Below are 18,699 nucleotides of genomic sequence, written 5' to 3'. Positions count from 1 at the left end.
TCATACTTGCTCTTAAAAGCCACACATGAAGTTCTGCAATTTGCCAGGCCAGTGGCTCTCTGCTGGCCAATGGATCTTAACAATATCAGGTGTCAAAGCGCTCAGACCAGATTACTGGGCAAGAGGCTCACACTGCAATTTCAGTACAGTGTGTGTACAATGTCCAAGGCAGACCTAGAAATTTTGCCAGCCTCTGGAAAGAGAAAAAATGGGAGGAAAGGGAAAAAGGACAGTGAGGTTAATTAATGGCATGCCTCCTTTAATGCATCTTTTGTGACGAGTAAATATGAGGAATCGTATTTAAATCAGATTCCCCTCTCCAAATACAATTTAATCACTGTGGTGACCGTAGGTCCTTTGTGTTAGAGTCAACTTGCAGAAGATCGCATAACCACCTTAGGTCCCTTTTGCCATTCTCTTTCTAGCACTCCTCATTTTGATTAGCAGTAAGTCATTAAAATGTCCTTTCCTACCTACACCTGGATTAAAAAAAGATGAACGGGCTAGCGAACTGTATATCCTTGGACAGAAATTTTCCAAGCTGGAAACGGCAACTAAGTATGCAAAAAACATGCTGGTGAGCCACTCAATTGAGATGCAATCTCCCTTTTCTGAGAAATGCAAGAAAATAATAATCCCACAGAGAAAAGATAATCTGTTCCAAAGTAAAATAAATTAGCGTGCTATAAACCACCGAGTTATTCAATTTGTTGCAGCTGATGCCGTTTGGCTTTTCCATGTTGAAAAGGGATACTGCATCTTGCATTCAGCTCCTATCGCACAACCAGGCAAGCTACACAGAGTTTTGAAGGACCTATGCAGTCATCGTGGCAGAAGGCCCCACAGCCTTTGCACACAATCATGGCTTTCAGCCGGCAAGAGCATTTCAGTTCCAATTCATCCGCATTGCTGCTGTCGGCAAAGTTCTGGACGGGCATCTGAGCGTTCTGACCAGGCAAGCCGGTGGCAGGGTTGGAGCCACTTCCCAAAATCCCAATAGACTTTTCAATTGCAGATGCTGCCCTTTTGAAGCTCGTGCTACCAAAGTGTATTGTTGGATAATTTCCACAGAGCTGCTGTTGTTGCTGCACCTGCATTTTCTGAGCAGCTAATTGGGTAAAAGGCTTTTGTGGCTCAGAAAGCAAATAGGAAGAGAAATCTGCATTTTTTAGCGCAAATGCTTTTAACTGTTCTTTCATTTCATTCTGGTCATAGGAAACTTGTTTCATGCCCAGTTCACAGCTGCTGCTTAAACCTTCCTCAAAAGAAAGAGGTTCCGATTTTATATTGCTACATATGCCCGTGGACTGTGGCCAACTAAGTCGCTTAGTGGTTTCCATGGTAACTGGCGGTTGTTTTTGATCGGACGGGACTTCTGCATTAGGAAGAGGTGGAGGTAGTGGAGGTGGTGGTGGGGGAGGTGGGGGCAAAGCCAAGGGTGGAGGGGGAGGAGGTGGTGGGGGTGGAGGATGCACTAGTGCTTTGTTTGGCATTGGGTGTGCAGCCCCTCCCACGTCATCACCTTCTTTAATGGGTATACTGGGGGACAGCATGTTGCTTAGCCTTAGCTGGTGAGGTGCTGAAGAGAGACCGACTTCTCCCAATCCCTTTTGTTCAAGATGCCTATTGAAGGCAAATGCGTTACAGCCCACTGGGGTCTTGGCAGAGGCCTGCAACAGAGCTGCAGTAGGAATAGGGCCCCTGGCTGCCATAGGCATTTGGTAAAACTGCTGTCTGTGTGAGGTACCAGCATCAGGGTGGAAGCCACCATTCTTGTCAATGTGAAACAGGTTCTGCTGGAAGCTACAGGAGGGCAGCAGTCGCTTCTGCTGTTTGACCTCAGGGCTGTGAACAATTCTGTTCTGCATGGCGTGCTTGTTCAGCCACTCTTGCTTAAATGGTTGGCCATGTCCCAGCTGATTCATGCCGGAGTTGATGACACAAGGCACCCCTTTAACATCTGAGTCCACCAACAATTTCCCTGGTTCACATTTCACTTGAGTGTGTTCCCCCACAGTCCGGGCTACTCTCTTTTTAGGGTGGTTTTCTCTCTTTCTCATTTGTAAGGGTGCAAGAGTCCCTGCCAAGTAGCCCTTTCCTTCTGGATTTGGAGAGCTGGAAGGCATTTCAACCATGTTCCTCTCTGGTGCTATTTTGCCCACTGAGGTAGTTTGAAGAGGCAGAGGAAGCCTGTTAATTTCGAGTTTGGCTCCCAGCCTGGGCTGTGGCAACACTTTTTCCAAAGGCAGGTTGCCCTGCAGCAACTGTGTCACCAGTGGATTGTTAGCCTCCACTGAGGACAGACGACAGCTTGAGCTCCCTGCATTGGAGACTCTTTTCAGGTTGTCTGTAGCCAAGGAAATGGCCTCTTCCATCGGACCAGAGGTGGGAGCCTTCACATTTGGTGTCTGCTGCACACTGGGGGCTGCCTCTGCAGCTGGTGGAGGCAGCTCAGGGCCAGGGAAGTCTTCAGTGTCCATTCTGAAGCCCTTGTCCACATCATGAGGTTCGGATTTCACAGGAAGAGTGACGTTTGTTATCAGATTCCTGGGATGAAGTTCTGACATGTGTGAGTAGCTGGCATGTTCGGTTTTGATAGCCTTTGGACAGCTCTGCTCTAGATATTCTTTCTGTTTACTTGAACTCGAGTGACTGACCAGAGGCTGTCCTGTGGTCCTCACCCCTTCATCATTCCAGCAAATCCGGTTGCCTGGATTATACTGATTGCTACAGGTTGTGTCTGCTTCACTTTTGAAAGTGGTTGGGACACATGCCTGCTCAGCAAAGCTATTGCTAGGGGCAGTCCCCTCATTTAATTTGTCTGGAACAACAAGGGGTACTTCCCGGAGACTGGTGCAGGTGGCCTGCATCGTTTTACAGTCTTGTTTTGCTGCAGAAACAGCAATGAAACCAGAACCATGATCAACGCCTTCACTTACAACCGGCTCAGGCCTGCTAATGACAGATACCTGAGGACATGCCATGGGCTGTATGGGCGCTTCTGTCCTCACCGATCGGCTCTGGAGGTCCACGCTGGCTTCTGCACTTTCAATGGAGACTGTCAGAGATAAAGTGGAGGTCAGCGTGGCGCTGTGGTCAACGATGACTTTACAAGGAATCGATCTATTTATGGCTGCTGGTGCAAAGCCCCCGGGAGGTTGCTGAGGTTTCCCAGAATTGTCCACCCTGTTGCGAGGCCCTGAATTTTTGTCCAAGCTTTCAGCACTTAACTTGGGAGGACTATCGTAAGAGTTTATTGTTAGCATGCTTCCAGTAAACATTGCCATGGGTGGGCGTGCAACCAGAGTGTCTGTGACGGTGACGGAATCCCTGCAGCTGAGTGCTGCTCTCACAGTGGTGCCCATGGATGCTGAGGCCTGCTCCTCACTCTTGGGCATGGTTATCTTCTCGGAAGGAAATCTGTTAATTCCTGTTGGGGGAATCAAGACAGAGCTAGTAGAGAGATGGTTTGGCAAGTTATTTCCGACGGAGGGAGTTGGCACAGAGGTGTACTGACTGGAGACTAAGTTACTGGCACTGCTGCTTGACATGAGCAACTGCTTGTCGTCCATGGAGTTCGACACACTGGAGCCCTCTGTAGTGGTGGGAATAGGAGTGCTTTCAATACATTTTGGTATAATGGCTATGCATGGAGTGTCAGTTCCCTGGATGGTTTTTAACATGCTTATATTACAAGCAGAAATTGTAGTGTTTGCACTGTCAACAGACATCAGAACAGAGGATTTATCAACAGAACTCACAAAGGGATGTTCTTTAATTGCTCCCGACATAGCAGTGCTGCAAACAGACACAGGGACAGAATTTTTATTAAAAAGCATGGGCACACTGCTATTTTCAGAAGAGGTAGATGAAATAATTTTCTCAGATAAATGTGACACAGGTATAGTTTCGTCAGAACTATGCACAGATAAATCAGTGGCAGTTTCTGGAAGTTTAGCTGGATTAAGAGATTGCTGAAATACAGTGGTGGTCTCCCGGAGGTGCATGGACTTGTTGGTAGGAGATCGACAGTTTGGATTGGCAATGATGACACCAGTTGAGCCTTCAACTTTTGTTTCAGGAGTTGAAGATACTTCTAAGCTTGGAGGCCCTTCCTTTGAACTGAGCGGAGGCAATCGGGACTCTTTAGTGTTCTGGAAAAGGTGGGCTCGGGCTTGATGCTTTGCAAAGAGCTTGGCTTTTGTCTGCTCTTTGATATGTGCCAAGGTCCTTGCCTTTCCACCCTCTCCTGGGCTCCCCATGGCACCAGAAACGATGCTCGCTGCAGCAGCTACAGCAGCCGCTGCTGCCGCCTCCCGTTGGGCCCTTGCTTGCTGGGCTCGAGCCTTGATATCTGCCAGGGTCCTTGCTCCTGTGTTCCTCCCACCACTGACAGATGTGCTAGGGGATGCTCGGGACTCTGGTTTGGAGATGGGTTGACTCTTGATAATAAAAGGTGGCCCAATTTTGGAAAGCTGGATCTATAGGAAGGAGAGAATGAAAAGATGAAGCATTTCATACATGATCACAGGAGGCATGTGGAATGGGAGGATGAAAGTCTCTGGAGAAGGAAGCTGTATTTGCTCATAGTGTGGAATCAACTACACCTAAAATCCCTGCATGGGTCTTGAGGGTATAAGGTGACAATAAATGCAGCATGGATATGAAAATTAATTTTTAAATTTCTATTTTTAATCTCTAAAAACATCAATGAGTGACTTCATTTGGCATGGAAATGAAGCATCTTCATAGTGCCTCATATAAATGGAAACAAAATCCATGCTCATTTGAAATGAGGTGAGCTCAAAAGACTTAAAGATACTTAGATTTTAAATTACCTTCCTTGCTGAGTGAAGAGATGGGACCTTAAATCTACTTGAGTTTATCTGTCTTAATTTGACACAAGGAAGTTGTGCTAGCCAAGAGGTCAGGAGACTAGCATTCTCATTCTGGAACTTTGTCAGTCTAGCTAAATCTCTGTAATTCAGTTTTTCCGATAACTTCCCTGAGCCAGAATCTCTATGGTTTTTATATACTTCCCTACCACCCAGAATGCTGTTTTATACGTATGTCATAAGCATACAATACAAGTTTGTAAACTCAGTTGTAAAATGTTATTTCTGGCCTTTTTCTTCCCAGAGTTGTTGTAAAGAAGGAATAAAACTATATTCGTGAGTGCTCTGCTTTCCAGAGGGATTTTATTGTCAACATGTTTTCATGAAATAAGGGCAACTCTGGTTTTCTGCCTCTAATAACAAGTATGGGTTGGCAATTTCTTTTGGTATCAATAATCCATGACTTGTTAAATTTTATAAATATCCCAACCCACACTGTTCATTTACCTATGCCAATTAAGAGACTCTTGGAGTGATCAACAATTCATGAGGCACAAGTCCCAGCAAATAACATCCCAGAACAATGCCTGGGTATGCTGGTCATCGAGAACATTCTTAGAGAGATTAAACTATAAGATGGATCCTAGAAGATGGACTTCCCTGGGATCACATAACTAGTGAATGACAAGAGTCTCTGTTTTCCTCATTTGTTGCTGTTGGTAAATATTTTGCTTATCCCTCCCTGTCCCTACCCTTTAGAAAAAGTTTTTCCTTGGAAACTTGTTTCTTCTCAATGCATGTATACTCAAATATCTGGGCATTTATAGAAAATTATCAATTTGGACTTATGCTTTAGGACACTGGTAGACAGAATTACCTTTCTGAATTCTCTTACTATTCATTTTCAAGCTGCTTGTGACATCTCCCTTTTAAACCAAAGGTTCAAAAAAATGTGCATTTAGAGAAGGCATTCAAGTTTTTATTTAAACATTTCCCTTTGTCTAAACATAAAATCATTTAAAATAAAATTAAGCCTAGATATATTTAAGACCTCAAGGCTGAATATTAGTGTGCTGACCGTGTCCACCTAATTTTATTTTTCAATGGAATTTTATTGATATGCCATTTGTTCACATAACTATATAATTTGGGGAGAACAATTTCACACCTCAACATGCACACATGCTTCACTCATTCTCCACCAAATGTTCCTGGTGCCACTGGAATGTCTGCCTTCCCTCCCTCCTTCCTACCCCTGCTGTCGGAGCACAACTATATTTTTCACAGAACTTAAGAGTTATTTTGTTGTGCTTTGTCAGGGTTTTCCATTGCCTATTTATATTTCACAAATAAGTGAAACCAACTGGCAACTGTCTTTTACTTTCTAACTTACATCACTTTGGATAATCACCTCAAGATATATCCATCTTGTCCCAAAGCCACTATTCCATCTTTTTAAATAGCTGAGTGGCATTCCATTGAGCATATATTCCATAGTCTCTTTATCTAATTCATCTGTCAATGGACATGTAAGCTGATGCCCTATCTTGGCTAGTGTGAATAAATTCTCTATCACTTAGAAAAGAAGCTTCTGACAAAAAAAAATCTGACTGGTATTGTTAGAAATATAGCCTATGAAAAAGTATGTTTGTATTTTTCTTTTAATTGCTTTAGAAATTAAAATGCATCGGAGGTTTTTAATTGGAACTTGATATTTATCTTTTACGTCTCTAGAATCTTATTCGTAGGGATTGCTTTATTAAACAGAGTAACTAAAACCACACTCAAATGTCAACCTTGAAGACATCATGATTCACATATGAAGTAGATGTCAGGGCAGAGAAAAAATGAAGAGATTAAGAAAAAACAAAGCTTGAGTAAGTTTATTATTCTGGATCAACCCTATGATGAATTAATCCATTTTATTGTAGGACAATATAAATGGACTGAGATAAAAGCACAACTAAATATAAATTTCACTGGTAGATTTAAAAAAAAAAACTGAACAGATAGTTTCTTTTCAATTTACCTTTTCTTCATATTTACCTAGGCAAAGCCAATTCATATGAAAGGTTTGTTTGCTGAGACTACAAATCTACCTGGGATCAAAAGAAAACATATAAATAGGATGTTTGTATATAGGCTTCCCTATGTGTGAAGCTAAATATGTACTTCTTCACTCTCGAAAATAAAAAAAATTGGATTTTTATATCTATATATATCTACAGTACTTTCCTTCAGAGTTCATAATACCATTTCATTGAATAATTGGCGTTATATTTAATGAGGATTTTCTATAAATCAGGCCCTCTGTGCTAGGAAATGCTGGTGTTCACTACCTGTGGGGAAATGAAGGAATAGTAAGAAGCTTCATCTCTTTAGAGTATATCTCTGGCTTCTGACTACCTCTTTCCTAGTCCTAAAGAACTTTTATAGGCCACTGAATTATCTTTCAAATTTTCCCTAGTTAATGTATGTCTCTGCTTATACCTTGGGATCCTCAAGCAAAGGAGAGGTCCTGCGCTCCCTCTCCCATTCTTTTTCTTTAAATTTTGACGTCCAAATATATATTAATAAATGTAAAATGAATACTTTAACTTAACATTTGAGTTCAAAGCAGGGGCTTAGAAATAATAACTGAATGGCAGACTGGGTACTGGGAATCTTAAATTATAAATGGGTACATAAAACCTGGAAGGGAAACAAAACATTGATTTTTCTTTAAACTAAATATCTCAGTAGGAAAAGCCTATTTATAGGTTTGCCTTTTTTTTAAATACCATACCTTGAGGGGTGGAACCCTGGGCTCCTCTCTTGGAGGCTGTTCTTTCTCGGGTGGGCTGCCGGATGATGAGTTTCGGGCTGACTGATCATCTTCTATCCTAGCCCTCTTTTCTTTACAAATTCCAAAGCTGTGCTGCTCTGCAGTTTTCCTCTTTGATATTTCAGATTCTCTATTTTCATTTCTTATGCCATCGGGTGACTTGGAGGGCTCTGAAGACTTGGTATTATGTGAGGTGTCCAATCGATTCTGTGAGCTCCCTTGCTTATGTGTTTTATTCCTAGAGCCTTCTGAAAATGAAGGCTTATCCACTGGTGGAACATATTGCTTATCCTGTAATTTGACTGATGGAAGCTCACTTCCCTTACTTTCTGTCTCCTCAGTAAACACAGATAATTCCAATGGTGAGGACACCCCTTTCTTGTCTGTTCGTTGTAGGACATTATGGTTTTTAACTTTTATCATTTCCATTGAAGGAAGTTCTGCAATTGAAGCAGGGTAAGAGTTCTCAGTTTCAACATGTGATTTACAAGACTGCTGACTCAGGGTCTTATTGTGTAATTCTTCAGATGGAAATGCCTCAGTATTGGAAGAACCCATCTTGATAACTTCAGGAGTGTTTGATATAGTCTTTTGCTGAGAGTGAAGGCTCTCTCCAAGGGATTTGGAAGGGAGAGAAGATTCCTCTTTCTGTGGCGAGAGTGGTTCTTCAGATATGGACGGTGACTTTCTTTGTTGATGTACCATTCTTTCATTCATGGAAGAATTGGAAATTGGAGATGTTTCTGAAGGAAGTGGCAAACTGGATACAAATGTGGTCTCAGCTGTGAGAAGCATGGAAGACACTGAAGAGGTTTCTGATGTCAAAGGTAAATCAGACATGGGTGATGTTTCTGATGTTAAAGGTAAATTTGAAACTGGGGATGCTTCAGATGTTAAAGGTAAATTGGACATTAAAGATGCTTCTGATATTTCAGGGGAAGTAGATATTGGAGATATTTCTGACATCAAAGAAACATGAAGGTTTTCATCAGTGGGGTTTCTCTGATTATATTTGTCTGTATTATCAGTGCTGGACACCTCAGAACAAAATGTTGTCTCAAGGGAGGCTGGAGTACATGATTCTTCTGAAGTGGATTGGGTTTCCCCTCCTGGGGATGTCAGACTGGTACAAGCTCCTGCTGGGCTCTCGGAAGAGAAGGAAGTTTCCGAGATGCAAGCATTTTCAGAAAGATGTTCATCAGGATCACTCTGTAGCTCCATATCTACAGCAATTCCTTCATTTGGAAACTGTTCTTCTAAAGAAGATGACCCTGGTTTTATTTTTGGAGTACTGGTCTCTACTGTAGTTTCTGGCTCCTTATGTTCTGTGTCACTGACATGAGTTACAGACGAAGTGGAAGGAGTAAAAGAGTCACATACTTCCAGCTGATTGATAACAACTGACATTTCTTCCTGGGGAGGTTCTGATTTCTCTTCTACCTTAACTTCAATATGAGGCAAAGTTTCTAAAACATCATTCATTATAACACAGGATTCCAAATTATCTTCAGGAGGTGCAATTGAGGGTTCTTCATGAGAGTTGGCAGGACTTTCAGACCCCTCAGAAAATTCAGGGATTGTCTTATGATTTTCATCCTGGCATTCACAGATACTAGTCTCTACCTCTTCTGCAATTTCCTCCTGAATTACAGATTCTTCAGAGATCAAGATATCCTCTGATTCTGATTCTACCATTACATCTTTACCTACTTCTACCATAGGACAAAGTGTGGCACAGAAATCAGGCTCTGGAGAAGCTGGATTTTTCATGCCTTTTGGGTGTTGTTCTTCCAAGGGAGTCTGTACAGAAAGACCTGGAAGCCCAGACGTCCCACATGAGGAACTACTTTCAGCTCCATCATTGTTTGGTCCAGAAGTAAGCTTTATAGATTCCTCTCTTGACATGCCCAACCTGAAGAGAAATTAGAATTTTTTAATTATTGTTGAATCACAAATAATGTGGGACACAACCTGAATCTCTTGCAAAGTGCCCAGTAGACGCAAATGCAGCAAATTAATTTTATAGTCACTTGGTTTGTGTAAATCAAGCTTAGTTTATGTAAACTAGATTATGAGGAGTTAGTTTTCCATTGCTTTTATACTAAGATAAAATTGACTTCTGGTTAAAAAAGGAATAGAGTTTTATTCTATATTCAAGGAAATATGAACCTTACTAGGTATTAGTAAAAGGAATAAGATAGTTACAAATTGTAAAAGATTAGAAAATATGGACAGAAAAGCAAAATAATGTATAAGACATAACTTTGAAAGTCAAAAAGTAGAAAGACGTCAATACAGAAAATTACACAGTCTTCAGAGGATGCAACATGACCAAATAATTAAGATCAGTGGAAGGTGGATATGTTGTAAAACCTTAAAATTTAAATGATTTCCAATGACTTCCAAATTCTCTTAAAGAAATATAAGACATTTTACTCAATCTCCTTATTTTGGTATCTAGGTGTCTAACGTAATATGGAAATTTCACTAAAGAATAACAAAATAGGGCCTCCCTGGTGGCTCAGGGGTAAAAGACAGTGCTACCAAGCTATCAGCAGCCACTGCAGCAAGAGTTTGATCCCCAGCCAGCCAGGGAGCAACCCACATGGCACAGCAGACCTCTCCTGTCTCACCCGCTGCTCTCTTCAGCAGTGTATTTCAGTAGAGCTGCCTGTTCTGCTTCCCAATCTCTCTAGTGAATCCTTTCACACACACCCCCCCCACACCTCTGGCATGTATCCCAGTTCTTGTATGCATAAATAAATAAATCTTTAGAAAAAAGAATAACAAAACACATTTGGGGTTATCAAATTGATTCTACTAGATTACATTTGTGTGAAGAAAATGTAAATTCTTTCATGTAGATCTCTTACTGTAAAAATATTCCATTAAAAATAGCAACGACTATCAAGAAATAAATGTTTAGGTAACAAAGCAAAATTAATCAGGATTATATCAAAGATACTATAAATCACTATTTCTTGTAATAGCAAGTTATAAAATCAGCACTAGATAGTAGAAAATTATGTTGTTCTAAATTAAATTAGAGTACTGTCAATTACAAAGATAAGCAGAAAAAAGATTATTCCTGAGAAGGAAACACATTTGAATGAAGAAATATGGATATAATAGTATCAATGCAGGAAAAATCCTCGGTGGAATCTACTTCAGCCTTTCACTTAAATTAAATCTTCAAAATGAAAGGGAAGTAAAATTGAGCAAACTTTTTAGATATTTGATTGTGGTCTTCTTTACCAAAATTCAGAAAGCTCTGGGAAGATAAGAAGGTACTGCCTTCACACCTAGTCTTTTTTCTTCTTTTTTAAAGATTTATTTTTTTATTTATTTATACAAGCCCTGGGTACAGTCAGAAGCACGGGAGGGTGAGAGAATTCACCAGAGCCAGAGCGGGGAGCAGAGCAGGCAGAAGGACCGAAGTACACTGCTGAGGGGAGCAGCGGGCGGCAAGAGAGGTCTGCGTGCCATGTGGGACCCTCCTCCAGTGGCTAGGGAGCAGCCAGGGATCAAATCGGTGCTGCAGACGCAATCCAGTGCTCAACCGCTGTGCCACCAGGGAGGCCCTTCACACCTAGTCTTTTTTCTTTCTACTTTCCCTAAGATGGGTTCAAACTAAGCTATCATTTATAACTATACTATTAGTAGAGAAGCAGAGTAACTAATTTACAGATAAATTTAAAGCAAAACAATTAGCTAGCTGATACTTTGGGTTAGGTCAAGTGGAGGTACCACTAGTACTTGGTTAGATGTAGAACATACAACAATCTATCCACTAGCAGTCAAATTTCTGACAGTTAATAAGGGTATTATTAAATATATTTAATGCAGTTAAATATATATGTATATTATATATCATAGCAAACAGCAATGTATAAAATATGATGATGTCAATATTTTATTTTTATGGGAAAATACATCTAAGATGACAAAAAGCACAGAAGGAAGATGCTAACAGTACATCACTTACAATGCATAGGAAATCCTGAACTCCAAAGTCTAGATCACAAATAAACAGATCAACTCGTATAACTCTGAGTTAGCATATATAAGGGCGATCTCTAAATAACTAAACTGAACATAGAACAGTGCTATATTATATGCAGAGTAAGTCAATAAAGGCAAAGATTTCAAACAAAGGCCAGAAAACTAAGTCAGACATATCTTAATTAGAGGCAAGTTGGATGGCAACATTCTTGAGAAACTTAGAGCAAAAAAGAGTCACACAGTGTCGATCTGAATGAATTATCTGATGCTAAGAAACATCCTGTACCTACTGGAGGAATGTAGATAATCCAAAAGTAACAAAATTAGAAGCCAATGAAGCATTCAAAATACATATGACATCCAAAATATAATCAAAGATAAATCAAAACAAGTAAGAAGCCCAATGCCCTAAGGGGACAAAAATTCTATTGATAATTCTACTTACAGAAAGAAAAGGACCGAGTGAAAGAACCATTTGTATCCAGAACTAGGTGATGGTGATGGGAAGTGTAGTCACAATACTGTAATTGTCATCTTCCAGGCAGAAGCCCTGAACTTGGTATGCTAGGGAGTCTGTGAAGCCCACAAATTCATGTAAAAATTGAGAGTGCATGTGTATGTATGAATTTTTCTGAGGAGGATTTGCTGGATTAAGACCCCAAGCAAGTTAATGAACCAAACCATGTATAAAACTTGGGAACTCAGTTTCATTGCCCCTCAGTTTCCCAAACTGTTTTAAAATATAAGAATAACAATGGTGCCCATCTGAAATAATGTTTGCACACTTCCTAGAAATCTATCAGAGCCAGAGCATATTCAATGGTTATGTACTGAATCAAGAGGCGCTCTATGTAATGCACGGTCTCTAGAATGTGAGCTCTCTGCAGGCAGAGTCTAGGAAGCCCTATAAATGACTGTACCTCTGGCATCTTCTCCAGTGTTCATCATAGAGGAAAGGTTAGGTAAATAATGTTGAATTAATTCAAAAAAGAACCCAGCACACAGCCAAAGAGACTGGTGTTGGGATCAGTTAGGAACCGGTGCTTTGGGGGTAACTAATTTGGTTATGCTTATGTCATTACTTAAACTGTTCCCAACATCCCTTTTGTCAGCAAAGGGTGAGAGAAGCCTCCTGAATGATCTTCAGTGTCATTCTTCATGGTTCTTAGTCCTGTTGGGCATCAACTTCACCTGGAAAGTGTCCAATAATACATTCAACTGGAAATTCTCAGTGTGCCTAGGGTGGATCCCAGAAATTTACCTCTATTTTAAAAGCTTCAGTGAGGATTTTGATGCAACCAGATTTGAGTTAATTCTGCTCACAACTATATATAAATATATATAACATCTTTAGCTTTTGAGAAAATATAGTAACTTCCCCTTTTTCATTTTCCTGAAATATGTACATGTACCCAGGAATCCTGGGATAGCCATTAAACTTCAGCCTTCCTTTCTAATGGAAACTACCTCTAGTTAGGGAGATACACCAAAGGCTGGTTTACTCTCAGAAAGCAGGTTGTTAATCAATAATGTGATCCCTTTTCATGAGGAGCATTCATGCGAGCTTCCTTGCATGGTTTTCTTCATTAATGGGTGAAAGTTTGTGAAATTGGATCAATGGTACAGATTTTTTTTTTACCTATAACAACCTCAGCATCTTCTATACACGACAGTTATACTCAAGCATCAATTATGTATCTGGCAGTTAGAGTATAAATGCTCTACTATGAAGAAAGACCTACTGAAAAGACCAATTTTCAGCCTTCAAGTCCCTCCCTCTTTCTTAGGGATGGATGGCCTATGGAAACCTAATCCTGCCAAATACAATATGTGACTGTTAACTGCAGGGCAAAGGAGAAACCATTTTCAGTGGAGTTCAGTCACTACCAAATTTATGTGTGGCTGGTATTATTTAAAAAAAAAAAACACACATAAAAAGTGAAAAGAAAATGTTACAATCAGGCTACACCTGAAGGAGAACATAGATAGAGGGTAATAATTTTGCAGCTTCTCCCAAAAATCAAGGACTAAGCAAATGTATGTGCACAGTCAACATATTTTGAAAATGTGAGAATATGTGTCTAAAACTACTTATCTCTGAAGTATTCATTAATGAAAGTACTAGGATAAAAAAGCAGGAGATTTTTATGAAGATCCAGTTAAGAAAGCCAAAAATGACTTCTATTGGATTTCATGTGCTATTTTCAGTCAAAAATGAATTTTCATGGACAAGTTATAAACCCTTGAAATGCATTTTTTAAAATTTAAGTGCTGATATGCCACTATAATTTTACCTGCAATTTCTTACACTGAGGGACTATTGCCTTTTATCATATGCTTATTAAGTTTTACAGCATATGAGTGTGCTATGTGAAGCAGAGAATTACATTTTCATTTCCTTCTAAGAGAAATGAGGAAAAAATGTTCTAGTACTTACTTTTCTCCATAAAACCTTTCAAAGAATTTTTCTTTCCAAGGTTCCGTTTTCTTTTCCTTCTCAATTTCTTGCCTTATTCGCAATTGCATTTCTGGAGTAAATTCTCCTAGAAAGACAACATTATAAATTGAGTAAAAGTGGTCATTACCTTTTGCCAATTATTAAAAAAAAACTATTTTTTTGGTAAACTTTTATGGACATTGAAAAGTAAGAGATTACTGAAAATATTCTACAGCTTCTTTCTGTAAACATCCCTCAAAACGTGACTTAGTGATAGAGGATCTCTAAGACATTTAGCAAGTGTACTTCAAGGTAGGACTTGCAAATACAAAGTGTATATTGACTGCCCATACTGAAGTCAACCTGGTGGAAGAAAAGGAACACCACTGACTATAATTTAACATCCTTTGTAGTCATAAGAATAAAGGTAGTAAAACCACAGAAGGAAAAGCACTTAGTTCTGCCTAAATTGATTAGGAAAAACCACATGTTAAGAACTGATTGTTGAATTACTTTTTGAGGGATGATCAAGAGTGTAGAATATCATTAAATCACAAGCACAGAGATATGAATATGTATTTTTTTGTCTTTTGAGTGGCTGGTAAGAGTACAGCATGGTATGGAATGAAATGGGAACTCTAGAGCAAAGCCAATTACCCAGTGCAGGTTTTAGAGTTTTGATTTCTTCCTAGAAGAGACTGAAGAAGGTGCTGGTGGTCAAGGAAGGAGACATATGGCCACATAAGCAGCTCAGAAACAGAGTGAAGAAACTGGAGGACTCCAGATAGCAGGCTACTGAATAGCATAGGTGAGAGATGGAGACTACAGTCTGGCCAGTAGCTGGGGGCATTGTGTAGAGGATTCTGATTCATGGCACAATTACCAGCTCTTGACCAAATGAATGTGGGAAGGAGGAGGAGGATCAAAACTATCATCAAGATTTTAGAGCGAGGATGTATGTAACAGTGGTGACATTAACAGAAAGAGAGAAGGTAGAATAAATAGTAGATGTTGAAATTCTGGTTTAAAGGTGCTTGATATGAGCTAGTGAAACTGCTACACATTTAGGATAGAATATTAATATAAATAACTAGGAAGAGGAATAAGAGCTAGATTGGAAGTTCTCTGTATGAAACCAAGATGCTGAGTGAAGTTGCTCAGAGAATACATATAGTTACAGAAGAAAGTTTCAGGGGAGAAAGTGAGGAGACATCAACATTTCACATCAGATGGAAGAAGAGCTCTTCAAAGGGGCTTAGAAATGACTGTCAAAATGTAGTCCTGGAAATAATTAAAAGTGTATTATGGATGTCTATCTTTATAAAATAGATGATTTCTAAATGAATGGGGTATAAAGCAAATGGAACATGGAGAAGGAACATGGAATGTAAGGATGAGAAGAACAAACTAGATTCTGCCATTAGAAAACCATAGGTGTTCTCGTAGTAGGGGTTATTTCAGTTGTGCATAGTCACATTCAACTATACCAACCTGAGGAGGTGAGGGAGTAAAACTGTGATACTACTGGGTATTTAGTCTCTCAAGAAATTTTGTATCAAAAAGAAAGACAATGTGGTTTCAGGGTCAGAATGCATTAAAAGATGATTCTTTAAGCTCCAGGATATTAATATACAACACATACAATAGTGTAATTCAAAGGACATTCCAAAGAAAATACTGTTGTATCAAAATGTTTTAATTATGTCCCAGATAACATCACACTTTCTTTAAAAATATCAGATATCAAAAACCCATATAATAAAAGAATTAGTGAAGTTATTTGGAAGAGGGTGTGAACTTTTATGAAATTAAAATACTCTTCAGTGGTAGGAAAAAGACTTGGAATCAGAGAAAGGTGCAAATCTCAGTAGCATGTATGCTCAAATATGTCAAATAATAATGGAAAATAGAAATTTACCTTCTGCCAGTCTCTGTTTCCATCCTTGTGCTGCATATGCAAAGAATTCATTATTTAGAGCCGATGTACTGAGGCGTAAAATTCCATCACTTCCCATCTAAGAAATAAGCCGACAAAAACAAGATTCCATCAAGAAAAATTCAAAGTAAAACTATGAAAGAAAGATGTGAAAACTGAGTGGTGTGTATGTGTGTATGAGAGAGAAAGACAGAAAACAAGAAGGAGGAGGGGGAGAGAGAGAAGAAAGAAAAGGAAACCAACAAAAGATGAATCTCCCAGTATAAAAACTGCAATGTTGGCAATGTCTATTTTAATGACAAAATACATCAACTTTTATACGCCATTTCTGCTATTGGTAGGGGTCAAGTCAGCACTATGAAGCTATGAGCAGCCACTGCAGCACGAGCTTGATCCACTGCCAGGGAGCTACCCACATGACACAGCAGACCTCTCCTGACTCGCCTGCTGCTCCCCTCAGCAGTGTATTTCAGTCAATCCACCTGTTCCACTGCCCACTCTGTCTCTGGTGTGTACACTCACCACTCCCCATATACTCCTTCCATACCTCTGGTATACACCCCAGTTCTTGTATGCAAAAAATAAAATAAATCTTTAAAAAAACCCAAAAAGTATGTTCATCATTTTACTGCCCCTTAAATGGTAACAAATTAAAACTGAACACTTTTAAATCTTCAGAGTAAGGTTTTTTTTAAAGATTTATTTATTTATTTATTTATTCATTCATTCATTCATTTATTTATACTAGCACTGGGTACAGTCAGAAGCGCAGGAGGGTGAGAGAATTCACCAGAGCCAGAGCGGGGAGCAGAGCAGGCAGAAGGACCGAAGTACACTGCTGAGGGGAGCAGCGGGCGGCAGGAGAGGTCTGCGCGCCATGTGGGACCCTCCTCTGGTGGCCGGGGAGCAGCCGGGGATCGAACTGGCGCTGCAGAGGCTGCGGGCAGCTTCGCAACCCAGCACTCAACCATTGCGCCACCGGGAAGGCCCCTTCAGAGTAAGTTTTGTTGATTAAATTTTCTAGAATTTGTGAAGGCTAAAAAAATTCAGTCTGAAAGCTTGGAATCTTTTGTTGTCTGAGATTTAGGCAACAAAAACCACTACAATTTATGAAAACAAATACACCCAAATTATTATACATATCCCTCCTTCTACTCTTCTCACCTCATTGAATGTATAACAACAGCATAAACAAACAAAAACCCCCCAGGAATACAGCAAAGTTTAAATATATAATGGAGTTGGTGGAGGACTATGGGCACTTCGGTGATGGGAAGGCTATGGTGACTACACTGGGAGTCAAAATCCTATCCTGTCAAAACACTAGCAAGGAAGTAAAAGATTAGTACTTCAATAAAAATAAAATAAATCTCTATGTGTGAGTGTGTGTGTGCGTGTGTGTGCAAATCTATACCTCTAATGTGTTCCCTCAAACATACTCTTTAAAAAATCATGCATAGAAAAGATTCAGGTAAGCATCATCAGATTGAATGCGTTTAACTCTCTAATCACTTACCGCCTCTTCTAGTGCATGTACACTGCTGCTGGCAGTGGGAATAGATGACAAAAGGGAGCGGAATGTTGCCTTTGACAGGTTTCTTGTTTAGTTGAGAAGTAAAAATAAAATATACCAAAAAGTTAAACAATGTCAAGTATTAGGTGAAGGGGAATTAAGAAGTACAAAAATAGGGGAGGGCAGAGCAACATGGCGGCGAGGAGACGCTGCGAGTAAGATCTCCCATTAAAAAAAGTTAATAGGGAGGAAAAGCGGCAGTTCCCAGTGAGAACTGGGACACGGAAGATAAACGGGTGACGCCAGCAAACTGCCCAAAGAAGAAAGTTGCCATAAAAGAGGACTAGAAGGGAGGGAAGCACAGAACCCTGCTCCCCTCCCCCACCCACAGAGTCGGCACTCTCCGACCAGCAGAGAGGAGGGGAAAAAAAAAAAAAAAAAAACTAAAACGACCAACAAGAACAAACGACGCAGCAAGCGGGACTGTGAGTGGCAAGGAACTATTGCAGCCACCACACCCCGTGAACGGGAGCTGGGGAGAACCCTGCAGGATTCCCCGCAGCGGTGAGCTCCGGGCGCCATTAAACAGAGACCCCGCCCCCCAGGAGGAGGCCAGGACCAGCACACAGCCCCGGGCTGCCAGGTAAGCTTGCACGGAAAAGCGGAGGGCTGGAAAAGCAAATGCGGATCCGGATCGGGATCTTGCGGAAAAGCAGCGTGGTTGAAAAGCAAACGCGGATTGGGATCGCGGCTGCCCAGGTCCCCGCGCCTGCGACCTAGGCTTACAGGGAGACACGCGGGAAGACCCTCACTGAGGTGAAAGTCCCTCACTGAGTATCCAGGAACCAGGCACCCAGGCACGGGAGCGGGGTGCAAAAGACGCCATTCTGTGGACACTGAACTGGGCTACAGCCCACATCCTGGACCTGAGGGCTTTGGAACTGAGATCTGGAGCACAAAATTCAGGGCATGGGTTCTCCACGACGGTGGGGCACAAGGCATACACAGCACCACAAAGCCGTTGAGGTTTACCCTACCATTCCCGCTCTGTTTCCTGTCCCACGGGGTGAAAAGAAAAGAAAAAGAAAGAAAAAAAAAAAACCAGCTCCCCAAGGGCTCTAGGAGAGATCTCTGGCGCCACCTAGCGACTTG

At 40.7% G+C, this 18,699-nt stretch overlaps 1 protein-coding gene across 2 annotated transcripts in view; it reads right to left on the bottom strand.

The window, feature by feature from the left end:
- Positions 1 to 773: 773 nt before the first annotated feature.
- Positions 774 to 18,699, bottom strand: part of ASXL3 (ASXL transcriptional regulator 3) — a gene marked incomplete at both ends in the record, with an annotated part of 161,696 nt that continues 143,770 nt past the window's right edge. For both annotated transcript variants that reach the window (XM_084252382.1, XM_084252383.1), the window contains 4 exons: positions 774 to 4,481; positions 7,621 to 9,571; positions 14,099 to 14,204; positions 16,017 to 16,113. In XM_084252382.1, coding sequence (XP_084108508.1) covers positions 774 to 4,481; positions 7,621 to 9,571; positions 14,099 to 14,204; positions 16,017 to 16,113 — 5,862 coding nt within the window. The remainder of the gene's footprint in view (positions 4,482 to 7,620; positions 9,572 to 14,098; positions 14,205 to 16,016; positions 16,114 to 18,699) is intronic.

The sequence above is a fragment of the Talpa europaea genome (assembly GCF_964194135.1).
Source record: "Talpa europaea genome assembly, chromosome: 13".
NCBI lineage: Eukaryota > Metazoa > Chordata > Mammalia > Eulipotyphla > Talpidae > Talpa > Talpa europaea.
This window is presented reverse-complemented; position numbering and strand designations above follow the sequence as displayed.